Consider the following 17416-nt stretch of genomic DNA (forward strand, 5'->3'; position numbering starts at 1 on the left):
TTAGAGCACTCTTCTTTTCAGATCCAAGGCCTTCTGTGAAAGCAGACAAGTCCCCATCCCATTCACTTCCTCACACATCTCCTCTACCTCTTCTAAATTTATTTCCAAGACAAGAATATGTTCTGCTTAGGTTAATAATAATTGTGGTGTTTGTTAAGCGCTTACAATGTGTTGAGCACTGTACCAAGTTCTGGGGTAGAGATAAGATAATCAAGTTCCATATAGGGCTCACAGTCTAAGTAGAAGGGAGAACTGATATTGAATCCCCATTTTGCTGATGAGGGAACTGAAGAATGGAGAAGTTGATTGACTTGCTCAAGGTCACACAGCAGACAAGTGAATGAGCCCGGATGAGAACCCAGGTTCTCTGACTCCGAGGCCCATGCTCACTCCAGTAGGCTATGCTGCTTCTCAATGGTCAGTAGCTTTCAAGTTTTTCAGAGAGGACGTAAGGAATCTAGCAAAAGATTTCAGGTCGAGCTGAGGATAAACTCTATTACTGACATTATGGATCTTGCTTTAGCCTCTCCAGGACAGGCATTGTTAGACCAAGACTCACCTAGGATTCAAGCCAGAATCCCTTTCCTTTTAGGTATGGATATTTTACATTAGTGAAATCTTACAGAGTGGGCTAGACTTTTCTCAAGGAGAGAGCCATGTGTGAAATATGCTATGGTAGATTGCAGTGAAGGATCGTAAAGTGAGACATCCTTTTCTTTTTCTGGCCCATAATCATTTCGAGGCTTGAAATTCACAGCCTTTCTCATGCTTGCCTAAGTCATACTTGCAAATAGCCTTAAAAAAAATCAACCAGCTTCCAAGGATCCTGTTTGGCCTAGAGAGTACTCTCGAGGAGCAGTGTGGCCCAAGTGGAAAGAGCACAGGCTTAGGGCTCAGAGGATCTTGATTTTGGCTCTACCTCTTGCCTTCTGTGACCTTTGGCAAGTCATTTAACTTCTCTACGTCTCAGTTTCCCATCTGGAAAATGGAGTTTCAATACCTTTCTCTCCTAGTTAGACTGTGAACCCCATGAGGGACCTAATTATCTTGCATCTACCCCATTCTTGCATCTACCCCATTAATTAATACAGTGCTTGGCAATACCACACATTCTTCTTCTTCTTATTGATTAGCTCTAACACTTTTCAATATTAATCTCACTCGTTTGAAGCATTCTCTTCTTCTTGTATTACTTCCCAGGCCACCAGGTTGAGAGGTTATAATGCCTCTGCCTCTATTGAAGGCACATCTCCCCCAAGAGGCCTCCCCTAAGACCTCATTTCTTCTTCTCTCTCTCCCTTCTGCATCACTGTATTTACATCCTTTATTCACCCATTTCTCAGCCCCACACCACATATGTACCTACCTATCCGTAATTTATTTATATTAATGTCTATCTCCCCCTCTAGATTGGGAACTCATTGTGGGCAGGGAGCATGTCTACAAACTCTGTTATATTGTACTCTCCCAAGCATTTACTACAGTGATCTGAACACAGTAAGCACTCAATAAATACAATTTACTGATGATGTCTTCCATCGGTAATGATAGATGAGCCCTAGTTCTGAGATCTCAGGACTGAGAACCGATACAGGGGAATCAGTGAGAAGGCTAGTGGCTGGCACAAACCACTTGCATTCTCTTGCCCTTGGTAGTCATTTTCCCACTGGAACAAAGACTGCAAAGGGAGGGTGGTGGTGCAGGATTGTGTAGTGTGCATGCAGTTATTTTGGACCTGGCTGACCCATTGACAGATAGAGTGACCACAGCATGATACTAATCCTGGGCCATATGGACCCTCTAGACTGTGAGCTCGCTGTGGGCAGGGATTGTCACTCTTTGTTGCTTGTACTTTACCAAGCGCTTAGTACAATGCTCTGCACACAGTAAGCAACTCAATAAATGGGTAGGGACCGACTCTATATGTGGCCGACTTGTACTTCCCAAGCGCTTAGCACAGTGCTCTGCAAACAGTGCTCAGTAAATACGATTGAATGAATGAATGAATATGAATGAATGAATATGGACATATCCTGGAAAGGGGTTACCCTGGTGGGGGTTACAGTCTTTCTTGCCCATATTAGTTAACTACCTTTCCGGATTCCTACTAGGCCTGGCCTCCTTGCAGAATGTACAAGGTGGATTTCATTTAGAAGCTTTCACTACTGATGGCAAAGCCCAACCAAATAGAGCCAGGCCAAGACCAGCAGCACTAGATCATCAACGCTACCCTCGACCAACTGCAGAGCTATTCTAAATTTAGCTCAATTAATGATGCCATGCATTAAAGTGATACTGTAAGTCACAATCTGCAGTCTTCGGGCTCCCAGTTTGAGAGGTAGGAAGGGAAGGGATCGTATCCCTATTTCACAGGTGAGAAAACTGAGAGAGGTTAAGTTAAGTGACATAACCAAGGTCCAACAGCAGGCAAGTGGCAGAGCAGGAATGTGAACCTGGGCCTCTCTCGAATCAGGAATCAGATTATTGACCCTGAAAAGAACCCCTCTTTTTCCACTGCTCTGCCACTACCTCTGAACTACAGCAAAGTGAGTGACAGAGCAGGAGTTGGTACTGCCTCTGCTCCTGCCCCCTCACAGCTGGCAAAGGCCATTCCCTGCCAGCTGGCCAACAGTGGAAATTTAATGGGGTTCACTGACAGTTTCGGGGCTTAAGGAGCAGAATATTTGAGTGTGTGCCAGTCCCATATGAAGTGAGACACCTGGGCACATGCTTTTAGGCCAGACTTGGTTGTTTTAGGGTCTTGTGCTCAATTTCAAGTCCCAGCTGCCTCAAGGCAGTTCTGAAAGATGCCATTAGCAAGAAAGGGCATGGAAAGAATGTGCTCACTGTATTAAATACCTTGAATTTATGTAGCACTTTTATTTTCTCAGTAATTGCCCATTTTATCCACTTAACTTCTTTATGGGATAGGGAGAGGAAGGGATTATTATACCTTTGTTGCAGATTAGGTGCAACAATTAGGTGGGAAGCAGTGTTGCTCAGTGGAAAGAGCATGGGCTTGGGAGTCAGAAGTCATGGGATCTAATCCCGGCTCCACCACATGTCTGTTGTGTGACCTTGGGCAAGTCACTTAACTTCTCTAAGCCTCCATTACCTCATCTGTAAAATGGGGATTAAGACCGTGAGCCCCACATGGGACAACCTGATCACCTTGTATCCCCCACAGCGCTTAGTACAGTGCTTTGCACATAGTAAAGCTTAACAAATGTCAACATTATTAGGTGACTGAGGCAAAGAGAGGTTACACAACAGTCAGTGGCAGGGCTGAGAGCCACATTCTTTCTTTTAGGCCATGCTGAATATGCATCTTCACACTCCTGAGCCCAAAACGGTCCAGAGATATCTCCAGCTATACCCATCACCTTTCCTCTGGGTTCTGATTTGACAGGTAATGAATGAGGTGGGACCCAGGAAACTCAACACAATCGGTACATGGCAACTGACACCTCAGCCAATCATAGCCTGTCAAATTAGCACATCCTAGGAAATGACGCTTTTAAAATGGGCTCCCCTCTGAAGGGAAATAAAGTCTTCGTGTCTGGGGAGCCTTCCCAGTGAGTGATTTGAATCTTAACCAAATCTATTAAATAATTGTCTCAAACTAACCCGATTAGCTTTAAGTTGAATAATGAAGCCTCTAACGGTATTTAATGTAACACGCCTGAAGTCCAACGATTACTCTTCTGAATAGAACTAAACAATTAGAAACAAGATACATTGCACAGGGTATTTATAGGCACAAGCAGAGAAGCCAGGCCCGGGAAAAAACATGGAACAAAAATGTGTTTCCCAGTGCAGAAGGAAGAGACATCTCTCCAGGTCTCTAGCCATAGCCTAACCCCGTGTTACAGCTGAACAAAATTCCAAAGCTATCTGGAAATGATAAAAGTACAACTTTCTCTTTGTGAGCTTCCAATCTCAAGAGATAAATGAAGTGCAAGGGAATTGCCATTTCTATAACCTTCTCCTAACCACCTTCCCTCATTCATGGTTCACCTCATACAGGAAGTTTTCTCTAATTAACATAATAGTATTTGTTAAGCATTTACTATGTGCCAAACAAAGCAGTGGGGTAAAAACAAAATAATCAGATCAGACATATTCCCTGTCTCCTATGGGAGTCATAATAAGAATAAGAATAAGAATTGTGGTACTTGTTAAGTGCTTACTATGTGCCAAGCACTTTACTAAGTGCTGGGGTGGATAAAGGCAAATCGGGGGGCTCATGTGGGGCTCACAGTCTCAATCCCCATTTTACAGATGAGGTAACTGAGGACCAGAGAAGTAAAGTAACTTGCCCAAGGTCACAGCAACCATGTGGTTGAGCCAGAAATAGAACCCATGATCTTCTGATTCCCAGGCCCATCTTTATCCACTACACCATACTGGTCTACGGGGAGGGAGACCGTGTATTGAATCTCTGTTTTACAGAAAGGAAACTGAGGCACAGAGAAGTGACTTAGCCATGGTCACACAACAAGTGAAAGAGCTGGGATTATTCATTCATTCATCCAATCATATTTATTGAGTGCTTACTGTGTGCAGAGCACTGTACTAAACGCTTGGGAAGTACAAGTCGGCAACATATAGAGACTGTCCCTACCCAACAACGGGCTCACAGTCTAGAATGGGGAGACAGACAACAAAAGAAAACATGTAGACAGGTGTCAAAATCACAGGGTCTTTGATGCCCAAGCACATTATCTTTCCACGAGGCCATGCTGCTTCAATTGACCCCATTCACTAATCCTAGTATCCCACCCACTCTTTAACTCACTAGAACAATTCCCTATTTCCCTTCAATTCATTCTTTAATTATTATGTAAACATATCTCCCTCTGGATAGATATCTGAATATGTATTTGTGTTTGACACTTTGATGTTTATCTACCTTGCCTTTCTTCTCAATTACATTGTAAATTCTTAGAGTGCAGAGACCATAAAGATTCTATGCAATGAATCTCCAGTGCCTAAATTAGTGAGATGTATACTGTGGCTTTTCAATGAATGCCCCTTCACTGTCAGACCACAGACTAACTGTTCTTCCAAAACTGATTAGACAGGACAACTGGATCTGATTTCTAGGAAAAATCCTTTACCCAAAACCTTTCCCAGAAGCTTCCAGACTTTTGCATTTATTCATCAATGGTATTAACTGAAAATTTATTGCATGCAGAGCCCCGTCTAGCATGGCACAGTGGATAGAGCACAAGCCTGGGAGTCAAAAGGTCATGGTTTCTAATCCCAGTTCGGCCACATGCCTGCTGTTTGACCTCAGGCATGTCACGTCACTTCTCTGGGCCTCAGTTACCTCATCTGTAAATTGGGGATTGAGTCTGTGAGCCCCATGGGAGCAGGGACAGTCCCCCACCGGATTTGCTTGTAACCATCCCAGGGCTTAGTACAGTGCTTGACACATTGTAAGCATTTAACAAATACCATTATTATTGTACCTAGAGAAGACACTGTGCCTCCAGAACATCAGTATGTCTCATTATATAAAATCCTATTCTTCAGCTATTTCTTTGTCCCTAAGATGCATCTATCTGAAATTAACTTCCTGACCTTTCTAATGCATTGTCTCCCATTGAAACTGTGTTTTGTTTCCAGCTGAATAGGATGTTTAGAACAAAACTTAATTGCTCAGATGGTGATACATAATTCCCCTAATATTCTTCCAGTTGACATGACAGCTTTGTCAATTCTGAGCTATTGATCAAATGATTGACCATATTATGGCAAAATCAGATCACTTTCCTGCCAGGCCCCTGGCACTGTGCCACAACAGTATTTTCAAAGGGTTTTTTTTTTTTTACTTCAATGGCAAACTGAGCCCCCTTGGAAAATAAGGGGAAAAAAATATGATTCCTAAGCAGGCAAAAATAAAATGCCCAAACAGGGAGCAATGCAATCATTTTTATTAGTCCCTCTGCCCATGATTGTCTGTCATGGAGGCCTATAAGATTGGACCTTCCTTTTTGCCTCTGTAGCTGGAAATCTCCACAGTCTGAACTACAGATCAGGAGAACTCATTTACTGCAGAGCCTCTGAGTTCATCCTAGTGAATTAAGCACCTGACATATTGGGGAAGCTCCAGCAGCACAGCTTAACTGAGCAGATCTCTCACAGGTTCTGTGACCACTATTACAGAGAGGGGAGATGCTTCAATGTGGTGCACTACTACTAGCCTTAAAAGGAAGGAGGAAAAATATTCCATTTTTACAAAGCCAAAAATTCCCAGGCTGTCATAGACGGAAAGCAGCTTATCATCAGTGTTCCTTAGCTCTTACTTGTCAGGGAATGTCCTACTAACTCTGTTGCATTGTATTCTCCCAGGCATTTAGTACAGTTCTCTGCACACAGTAAGCACTCAGTAAATACCCTTGATTGAATGACTGAACCTTCACCTGGCACAGTGCACTGTTCTAAAGAAGCAAGAGAGAGATGAGCCGCAACGCCACAAAATCTCTGAACTTTACCATCCTGTTCCCTAAGCCACCTGATGTCCTACATCCAGATTATTAATACCTAATGGTTTCTTTGTATGTTTCCACCTCCAGATTTATAGGTTAATCTTTTAAATATCAAAAGGGAAAGAGAACGGTCAACTGTTTTAGATAGACCGCTCTCATGGGAGCTTCTCTGGGGCGTGACTCTTACCACAATGGCATTTTCCAGAGGAACTGGTTCACACCAGTGAAACATCCCAGTGGAATCCAACTTGTCATTTTCTAGCTCTCTTTCCACAGTAGCTGCATCCCTAAAATGGGAGAGAGAGAGGTAGGGGGCGGGGGGAGGGAGAGACAGAGAGAGATGAGAGGGGGTCAGTATGGGTGCATTACCAAGGGTCAGAGATTCCAACTTCCTGGCTCTGACCCCAACATCCTGTGTGAGTGGGGACCTGGGCCTCTGGCTCTCAAAAAGATAATGGAGAATAACACCAAAGTTTTACCTCAGAGCCCTGCAATCTCTAGGAAAATGATTAATATATGACATGTCTCTATGATTAGGACATGAGTTGTTTCATAAAGCAAAGCTGCTCTGAGTGACATTTATGTCTTCCCCCACATACTTACTCTCTCTCTTCTTTCCCTACATCCCATCTGGCAATCTTTGATCCTACGAAGCCAACCTACTCACTATGTCACACTCTCGTACTCTCCTTTTGCTCAAACTGCCCCCTGTCCCTCCCTCTTCGAATCAGGCAGACCACTGCTCTCCCCAGCATGGCTCAGTGGAAAGGGCATGGGCTTAGAAGTCAGAGGTCATGGGTTCTAATCCCAACTCCGCCACCTGTCAGGTGTATGACTTTGGGCAAGTCACTTAACTTCTCTCTGCCTCAGTTCCTTCATCTGTAAAATGTGGATTAAAGACTGTGAGCCCCACATGGGACAACCTGATTACCTTGTATCTCCCTCAGTATTTAGAACACTGCTTGACAAATAGTAAGCACTTCACAAATACCATCAGTATTATTATTATCATTATCTTCAATGCCCTTCCGATAAAAAAACATCTCCACCAGGAGGGTCTCCCCTGATTAATCTTTCATTTCCTCCCACTACCTGCTATTTCCCTCCTAACTGTCACATTATAATTCTGCATCACCTAAGCACTTGGGTACTCTCCTTCCCCTATTGCATTTATGTACATATATTTACACTATATTTACACTGTTATTTTCTCCTCCCTGTAATTTATTTTAGTATGTTTCCCCACTAGATTGTAAGGTCTCTGAGGGAAGGGATCAAGTTGACTATGTTGTACTATCCAAAACGCTTAATTCAATTGTCTGCATAGAGTAAGCACTCAATAACTACTACTGATTGATTGCTCGACAGCACAATATCCAATAATACTGCAAAAGGTAAGAAAGAGTAAAATAAAATTGAGAAGGCCAGTATCTCCCTTGGGTGGCTCTCAGAATACCTAACGGGTACACAATTATAGCTGCTCTGTGGGGAACTGAAATGGAGTAACTGAAAAATAGGGGGAACAGAAAAACTGGCTCAGAGAAAATGCTGTACTGGGCATTTGCAGACACTAAATGCAGCATTACAGCAGGATGCTGGGAAACAGGTGTGGCAGCCTAGTGGACTGGCAATCAAGAACGCAGTGACTCTTTCAAAGCAGAAGCTTCAAAATTACAAACAGCTAATACAGCACTGGTGCTACAAAGAAAATGGGTAGTAGAGCATTGAGGAGAGGTCATAGAATATGCACACTCTGCTCAGGATTGTCAGCTGCCTTTTCTATCACATCTGCACCCATGGATCCATTTATTTACTACTTAAAGGCTAACAGTATAAAGTCTTATCCATTGGCATCTGGAATTGATTTTAAGATTCTTGTAAGGGGACCTTATGCTGTAAGTCCCTGTAGGGTGAAATTACATGCTGGGAAGTGAGCTTCACTGAAGAGAATGCTTCCAGTGCTGCCTTTTATTCCTGTGCAGCTTCCTCACCCTCTCCCCACAATCTCCAATGATGAATGGATTTAGTTCCGGTAATTAAATGCTATTTTGGCCAATGGGAGATGATCTCATCACAAACCCCTGCACATTTTGAGAAAATGGTTGGAGGAGGCTGAGGGAAAGGAAATAAGGGGACTACTCATGTGCTTCTGCTGTCTGGCCATGTCTATTTTGGTAGCATGTGTCCTAAGACCTGTCAATATGCAGCACCCTAACCATGGGTGACTACCATCCCCAACTTGATGGGTGGCATATTAGAAGTGTGTGCCAAATACCCATTCGTTACAGAGAGCTGTGGAGCCAGAGACATCCATTCATGCCAATGCACTGCTGGTGAGAGCAGATCTGAGATAAAGCAGTTCAGCAGGGGCTCAGAAATAGCCACGTAAAGGTGGGGCTTCCTGGGTGGTGAGACAGATGTAGGTTAGAGAACAGGAGAGGACTGAGCCTCTCTGCAGACTTGGTTCTTCATCTTCTGTATAGCACCTAGCACATGGAAGACCAATGGTAAAGTGTAACTTCACAGTCAGAGCAGCAGGGAATCCAGATAAACTTCCCTCAACGTCTAGTCCAGCTGCAGCTGGGCTCACGGGTTTCAGGCTCTGCTTATGCTTCACCTGACAAAGGGGCCTTATTCCAGTGGACTCTGCGGTAAATGCTGGGGCTGAACCAAATGGGAAGGGGAAGGACAGGATTGTGTAAAAGGACGGGTGCTGGGGGGGATCACTAATAAGGTTGGCAGGACCTTTGGTGGAGTCTGTTTTTCCCCCCTCACTAAAGCCTGGCCCGGAATCACGGTGGTTTCTCATAATGCTCCGCACCGGTGGGGGATGAAGAAACAGGCTCCAAGGTCGATGACTAAAATGAGTTACCTTGTTCTCTTCAATCAGTGTGCTTCCAGGTTTTATAAACATCCACACATCATGAGCTCCAATACAAAAATATAAGAGCCACAGAGGGTCTATTAATGACACAGAGCAGGGCTATAGTGACGGCACTGGGCCAAACCCTTTATACAGGTCTCCCCTGGAACATGGCAAAGACTAAAACTACATGGGCTGGGAATCTGGGAACTGGTTCTGCCCTAGTCTTCTCAGACCCTTTCCCTCCTTGCCCTCCTTCCTTGATTCAGTCTCCCAGAAGCCTCTGAGGCCCATCCTCTCTGCTCAAATGACAACTGATATCTCCTGTCAGTGCCTGAAAGCCTTCTGGCTTTAAAAATTCCCCAGAGGCAGCCAATGTATCCATCCAGGAAATGGTTCTTTCCCCACTAGTCAAGGTCTCTTCTCTGCACTGCCCTCCAGCCCTCCTCCATTCCTCCAGGCCTCTTCACCAGTTCCCTTTTCCTTTCCCTCCCATCTCCTTTACAGTCCCCCCCACCCACCCACTACACCCCCACCTCAATTCCCAATGATGAATGGATTTAGCCCTGGTGATTAAATGCTGTTTTGGCAAATGGGAGATGATCTTGTCACAAGCACTTTTTAACTCGGCTCAGAATAACAAATCAATCAGTGTACACTTTTCTATCATAATAAAAACATGATCTACGTACACAAGCTGTCACAGACGACATCCTTCTTCATTCTGATGTTATGAGAAACAGATATGCCTTGGAGGAAACACCTGTTGGAGCCCCGGGTAAGAGAAAAGGCTGGAGGAGACCCACTTCATCATAAAGGCATCCACCTGATGTCCTTGCCAAAGTGAAAATTAATGTAATTTAGCTCACCATTCCTTAACTAAAGCTCTCTTTTGCCATATGCTTCACAAATGACATGATCCTTGCAGAAAAATGCCTTCCTTTGGAGGCTAATAAATCAATGCGGGGAATATTCAGGATGGGGAGCCTCAGAACTTAAAGTCTGGGGTTAGAGCTCTTAGTCTGGGGCCACAGGAGAAAGAATGAGAGGGGGGAAAAAGGAACTGTTTCTGGGCAAGTCTGAGATGAACAGGGAATCCTTGTGGACAGGAAATCTCTATTTATTGTTGTATTGTGCTCTCTCAAATGCTTAGTACAGAGCTCTGCATGCAGTAAGTGCTCAATAAATATGATTGACTGAATGAATGAACGGTCAAGACCAGACTAGGGGGAGAGCCTCATGCCTAAGTGGGTCAGGGCAGGTGGAGCAGACCAGCCAGAAAGGGTGATGTGGTCCCGAACAGAGTTTGGGCAACAGATTGTGGGGGCTATCACTCTTTGCTGAGCTTAGCTGATCCTGGTAAATGCCCTTTTGGGTTTGTTTATATGTGGGATCCATGCTTTCCTGGGCCCCTTCATTGCTGCCAGACCCTGTGGAGCTACAAATCAAATCAACTGGGCAGCAATAATAATAAGAATGATAATTTTGGTATTTATTAACTATTTAGTATATGTCAAGCACTGTATTAAGTGCTGGGGTAGATACAGTGTACCAGCACTTTGAGTCCTCCTTTTCTGCCACCAATGGGTTGGTTCCATCCCTGGTGGCTTCTGGGAACTTTGAGGACTTGACCAGGGGAGGGAGGGTGGGGGCACTCTAAACAAGGTATTTTCTCATCTTTTCCTGCCCCTCTGAAGGCATTCCTACCCAACAGGGTTAAGTTCCAAGCTGAGAACCCCTTGTACTATTCTCCAGCATATGGGCAGAGGGGAAGCAACTGAAAAAAACTCTTTGACATTTTCCTTTCAGTGCACAGCCTTTCCTTGTACATCTTTTGGTCTGCCCAGGGGCCAAAGTTTCTAGCAAGCCCATGTACAGAAGTAAGTGAATGAACACCTGGAGGACTGACTCTTTACTTTCCATGCTCTGAGATACCTTCTTCCTCCCCAAGCACCTAGTTGCTCACTTTGAATGTTCTGAATTATGAAGGAGGGAGCTCTGGGCTCAGAGCTAGAAACAGAACAGTATCTCTCACTAACCAAACCTTTCATTCATTCAACCATTTATTTAATCGTTATCATTGGGCACTTACTGTGTACAAAGCACAGTACTAAGCACTTGGGAGAGTACAGTATAACAATTAACAGACATCATTCACAGACCTTAGCAAGAGAGACTGAAAAAAGCATTCTGAGAAATTGTGTGGTCAAGTGGACAAAGCACAGGCCTAGGAGTTAAAGGACCTGGGCTATATCACTTGTCTGCTTCATCACCTTGGAGAAACTACTTAAATTCTCTGTGCCTCAGTTACCTCATCTGTAAAATGGGAATTAAGACTGTGAGCCCCATGTGGGACAGGGACTGTGTCCAACCTGATTAGCTATATTAGTACATTGCTTAACAAATACTATTAAAGAAAAAGAATTACTAGGTGGCTTTTGGGCCCTCTCTCCATTCCTCTTGATATGCCATTCAGCATTAAAATGCTGGAAGTTACTCATCAGTTCTGTTTTCATTGAGTTCTGAGATGGCAAATTTCTACTCTGGCAAACTGTGGATAGACATCAGCTGATGATCAGGAGGGTGAGATGGCATGACCACTCAGGCTAACATTCTTGGCTCCAGCCACTTAGTGTGTTTCCTGGTTTCCAGAGCAAGATTGTTGTCTCTATTTGATGCAATAGAGCTTGGAGGAGAATTAATTTTAGAGAATCTTAGAGTGTGCCCAAATCTACCCATGTTGTAGGTAGAAAACAGGGTAGGCTTTGGAATGTAACCAGAAGACTTAGAAAATTTCAGAGCTGAGGGTCAGAATCTATGGAGTAGCCAATGGAAATCCCATGAGAAGGAGGTCACCCCAGTCATCCAGGAATTTGAACCATTCACACACATTAAGTCCTATTTGTGTTTTATGGTATTTGTGCTTATTATGTACCAGGCTATGTGTTCTAATCACTGGGGTAGATACACAGTAATCAGGTTGGACTTAGTCTGTGTCCCACATAGGTCTCCGTCTTAATCCCCATTTACAAATGAGGTAAGTGAGGCAACAAAGAATTCACTTCTTTGTGAAGTGACTTGCCCAAGGTCACACAGCAGACAAGTGGTGGAGGCAGGATTAGAACCCAGGTCCTCGCACAGTTCCCTCTTTGCTGATATAATCCTGCTGTCTTCAGCAAGCCATAGCCTTTCCTTGTGAAGGATTAAGCAGCCAGTAAGAGAGCTGTTCAGATGACACCCCACTTGGGAATCACTTTATTGTTCTTCACTAATTCTCAGTTATTCATTGGCACATAAGTTGACTTCACAGTTTAGAATGGGGTTCCCTGCCATTCTAAACACAAACACACACACACACACACACAGATATTTGTCTATCAATTTATCTCAATACATCTGTATATAGATATTTATATGCATTTATTTATCCCAGATCCAGTGTGTAATCCCAGTGGCTGTTCTTTGGTTTTGCCTATCTGGACTTTGTGTCTCATGTTTCACCTGACATGCTTCATTGTTTAGAGAAAGAATAATTATAGCCAATAAGCAACAGTTTATTTCCACCTCCAAAATGGAGGTGTGAGAAAAATAGTCAAGAGGAGCCACCAGAAAATCAATAGCCTCTTAAAATTTAAGAAGGAGGAACAACAAATTCTCCCCCTACCTCAGGTTGCACAATGACCTTTTGTTTAACAATTTTTGGCTTGTCATCGACTCTTTGTGTCCCAATCACTACCACTGGATTATCTCGCTCAAAGAACAGAATAGCTCCTAGCTACATAAGGGCATGTTAGACAACCTACAGAAAGAGTTGGCCAGATGGAGTCTCTCCCAGCTTGACATACTTTAGGAATGGCACAACTATCATCAGTGTGCCAGCCTCTGCCATCATATACCACTCACTGTAAATCTGGGAAGTCTTTCATTGTTCCAAAGGAAACAATGGGCACCATTGTTCATAGAAGCTGCCATTTGGAGGGGCCAATTTCTCTGCTGATTTCAGTAGTCAACCCACCAAGATCATGTGCCCCTTTGTGTGGCAAACCTACTAAAGTAGAAGCTGTCTCTTGAGAGAGAGGACAAGAGGACAAGAGCACAGGAGGACAAGAGCAGCCGAGAAAGGTAGAATTTACTTGGTCGTGCAACAGTCATGTCTGTTGTAAAGTAGGTAAGTTCAAATTAGTGCCCTTCCTTGCAGTCCCTCTGGGATTTGCAAAGTAGCTTCAAGCTTCCCTGATCTTTCCTGAACTTTTCAGTTTCATTTCCCTGAACATCTTGCTTCTTGAACCAGAAAAGACACTGTTTCATCCAAGATCACGATGGCCCGTTTCAAGCAGCACCCTTCTGAATAAAAAAGGGTCTCTTGGAAATAGAAAAGTGAGTTGCTTTTCTCACTTGACAGTACCTGCCCTTTTTTCTAACCCTGAGCTAACAAGTTTGGAAACCAAACATTGCATGACTAACATTTAACCCAAAGCTCAGGATAACCATCTAAAATACCCCAAAAAGTACCAATTTAAAAGACACTCCTGGTAATTTGATTCAGCTGCTTTCTCTAATGGGCATTTTACTTGGGATGACCACAACTTAATGGGACCATAAACAAGTCTCTAGGAAAGTGTTGTTCGCTGGTGGAGAAAACTCAGTGGAAAGGTTAGAATGAGCAAAGTTCTGCCTAAGCTTGGCTCAAGGCAAAACTCAACTGCCTTCAGAACAAACTCTTCAATGAATCTTATTGGCTGGTGAAATTCAGGCCAATGCCATAAAATTCTGTTATAATATTTAATAGTAGTTTGGGAAACAAAAGAGCCTTTTATGAAATTTGGGATTCTGAAACGTCATGAATTTTTTTCCCCCTTCTTTTTCTCCTTTAGGAAAAATACAAGCAAGTCCCAAACACTGCCAGACACTGGTTCGAGCCCTTGACACTTTGTGGGCCAAAATGGAATTTCTGGGGCTCTCCTGATATGAATAGATGAAAGGGCTAAGTTTGTGGATGGCCACATGTTAGGTTGAAGATTGCAGCCCCTTGTCCATCAGAATCTATGCCATGCATATGACATTGGAAAGAATGGCAGGCTATGTAAAAAAAAAAAAAGAGAGAGAAATTCCAAAGTAGCCTCCTCTCCCCCCTCAATCACTGAGAGAGTTCTTAAGGAATGTCTGTTCTTTAACTACTTGGATATCAGTATGCACATGGTGGATGGGGGTAATTACAAATTATTGAAAATCCTGGAAAGAGCCTAATGGGGATGCCAAGCAGGCAGCAGTATCTCTGTGATTTCATACACACACACACACACACACTCACACACACACACTCTCTCTCTCTCTCTCTCACACACACACACATACACACATCTGGAAGATATCACTAGAGGGAAGCCTGTTCTATACAGGCATGCTGAGTGTTATAACATTTTACTTAACACCAGTGACCTGTCAAGACTCAATGAAGGTAATGGAGAGGGAGACCATTTGGGATCGTTCATGGCCCACAGTCACTGGCCCCTTATGCCCCTGTGCCATACTTTTTCTTCCGTAAGACTTATTTTCACATGAGATGCCTTTAATAGGAGTGAAAGGTCAGGGCTTTTTGGCAAAGGTGAAAAGTTAAGATGGGGGTCCTTTGGTGGGAGGAAACGGCTTGGATAGTGTAGAGATAAAAATTGAGCTTCTTTATTAGAGGTGAAAAGCTCAACTTTGATTAGGGGTGAAAACTTTTTCATGGTGTTTTTTGCAGGAGTGAAAGATTAAGGTTGGAGCACCCATTAAGGGTGCAAGATTGGAGTTTCAGTTCTTAGTGGGAGTAGCAAAAGTCTGACAGTCTGCTCCTCCACTAGATTGTAAATTCTTAGAGGGCAGAAATTGTGCCTATCAACACTATTATACTCTCCCAAAGTACTAAAAACAATATTATACACACAGTAAGCACTCAATAAATAGCATGGATTGATTGATTACCCCAAATAACTCAGAAATTATCAGAAAAGCTTTCCCATTTCCCCTCTATGGAAGGGAACTATGTCTTTGTTCTCCATAAAATCCTCAATTTCTCTAAAACCATCTTTAATAAATCCCGTAAGAATGATATTTGAGCCTATACTGAAGTGGGTGTCTTTTCTATAAGAACACACTTGGGAACTCTAACCCACCTTCCAGAAAAAAAAAAAAACCCAAAGGATACTTGAACCTAGGGCTGGAAGGGACCTCCTGAGAGGATTTTGAGATTTGGGGCAGGAGGACACTCTAAATACAGTTAATAATAGAAAGTTAATTATCTGAATGCAGGTTATGTGATGGTAGGTTGGTATGAAGACTCAAAATAGAAAGTTCAGATGATTGAAAACCTAGTTTTGTTAGATATCTACACTTTCACTCATCCAAGACAGTGAATATTTAGTTTACTCTTGCATTAGTCTAGCATTTCAGTTACACCCATGTAAACACTCTCATCTTTGGTAGATCATTTTTTAAAAAAGAAGGAAATGTTTGTGTGCATGCATATCTGAGTGAGAGAGAGAGAGAGAGAGAGAGAGAGAGAGAGAGAGAGAGATGAGAGAGAATTGAGGTTAAGGCCAAAAGATAAATGACTAAACTTCTCTCAACTCCTTAAATGTGGTTTTTATTTTTTCTGATCTATCTGTCTTTCTTGTGATAAATTGAAGATCTAATTTTTCTCCCCAGGAAAAGCCCTAGATAAGTGGTCTTTCAAGCCAAAAAAACTTAACGGCCCTGAAACATGACTCATATCTCTTTATCAATCCAACACATACCTGCTTAACATGAATCCCCATCCAGTAATTAAATTCATTTACTTTATAGGTCATTATGATGTGATTTATGACATTTGTGTAATTGTCAGAATTACTGTGGGTAATTAAAATACGAATTGAGTGCTGCCAGAGGCCCCAGTCACTCTCTGTGCCCTCATTAAAATCCTGCACTGACCAAATTATAAATAGGCTGTTTTGCACAAGTTCCCAGAAAAACCTAATTAGGAAACCTATCCTTATTCTCTCAGAATTCACACCATCAGCTATGCAAATTCTGAAAATGATTAAGTCATTTTATGATGTGGAATTATGGAATTAATAATATAGAAGTGGATGCCATGCCACAATAATTATAAACTACTCTATAATAGTTTCATCAGATGCCTCTGGAACAAATGGATCGCCTCCTCAACTCTCCAAAATGCTCTAAAGAGTTAAGCATTGAGGGTATGCTAGATTTTCAGTCCCCATGATGTTCTGAAACCGGGTCCTGAGACAGTACTGACAGTTGAAGGAAAGATTTTTAGGCTGAGAGCTATTTATTACTCAATGAGTACCATGGATTGATTGGTTGATCGTGACAAGATGGTTTCATTTTACCTATTTAAAATCATTCCTGGGTCACCACCTCTTTGGGTCCTTCTTCATGTCCAAATTACATTTGTGGGAAACAGATGGGGAGTGGGAGGGAGCATGTACATAGGGAGCATGCACAAAGCACCCACAGGCACTGCCTCTTCTATGCCCCGATAAGCGGCCCCCCAGAGTCATTGGCTATGATGGTTCTGAAACCAGCTCTAGCAAGAGTTTGTACTTTTCTGACTTTCACTGCTGCAGTTTTGCTCATTAAACTCCTGTAAAACTCCTCCTGGTAAAAAGGGGAGCAGTGCTGACTGGAGAAGTGGTTAGGGTTAGCTCTGTTGGCAGCCCAGTAAGAAGCTGAGTAGCAGTGGCAGGATTAAGTGAGAACTGAAGCTCCTTAAGCAGCCTCACCGTGACCAAAAACTGGAAGTGGAACTGTGTTGGTTGTAGTGGTATCCTGGGTCCCACCTCCAGGTTTCTGCCTTGGTGGTTCTGGCTGGAATGCTGCTGGAAGCAGCTTGGATTCCTATCCTTAGCTGACCTACTGCTGCAGTTCCCCTCCTAACTGAGGACTTTGGTTTTGGAAAGTGGGGGACATCCCTCTAAGCTCAGGTGAAGCATGGGCAAAAATACATAAATATGTGGAAGACATTTGGAAAGTTGAAGAGGAGAAGGGGAGAGTGGCCCAGAATGGAAGTTGC

The 17416-nt window shown here is 43.1% G+C and overlaps 1 protein-coding gene across 2 annotated transcripts in view; it reads right to left on the reverse strand.

Moving 5' to 3' along the window:
- Positions 1-17416, reverse strand: part of KCNU1 (potassium calcium-activated channel subfamily U member 1) — a 112607-nt gene that overhangs the window by 29036 nt on the left and 66155 nt on the right. For both annotated transcript variants that reach the window (XM_038746959.1, XM_038746958.1), the window contains exon 20: positions 6682-6781. In XM_038746959.1, coding sequence (XP_038602887.1) covers positions 6682-6781 — 100 coding nt within the window. The remainder of the gene's footprint in view (positions 1-6681; positions 6782-17416) is intronic.

Source organism: Tachyglossus aculeatus, chromosome 5 (genome assembly GCF_015852505.1).
Source record: "Tachyglossus aculeatus isolate mTacAcu1 chromosome 5, mTacAcu1.pri, whole genome shotgun sequence".
Classification (NCBI taxonomy): domain Eukaryota; kingdom Metazoa; phylum Chordata; class Mammalia; order Monotremata; family Tachyglossidae; genus Tachyglossus; species Tachyglossus aculeatus.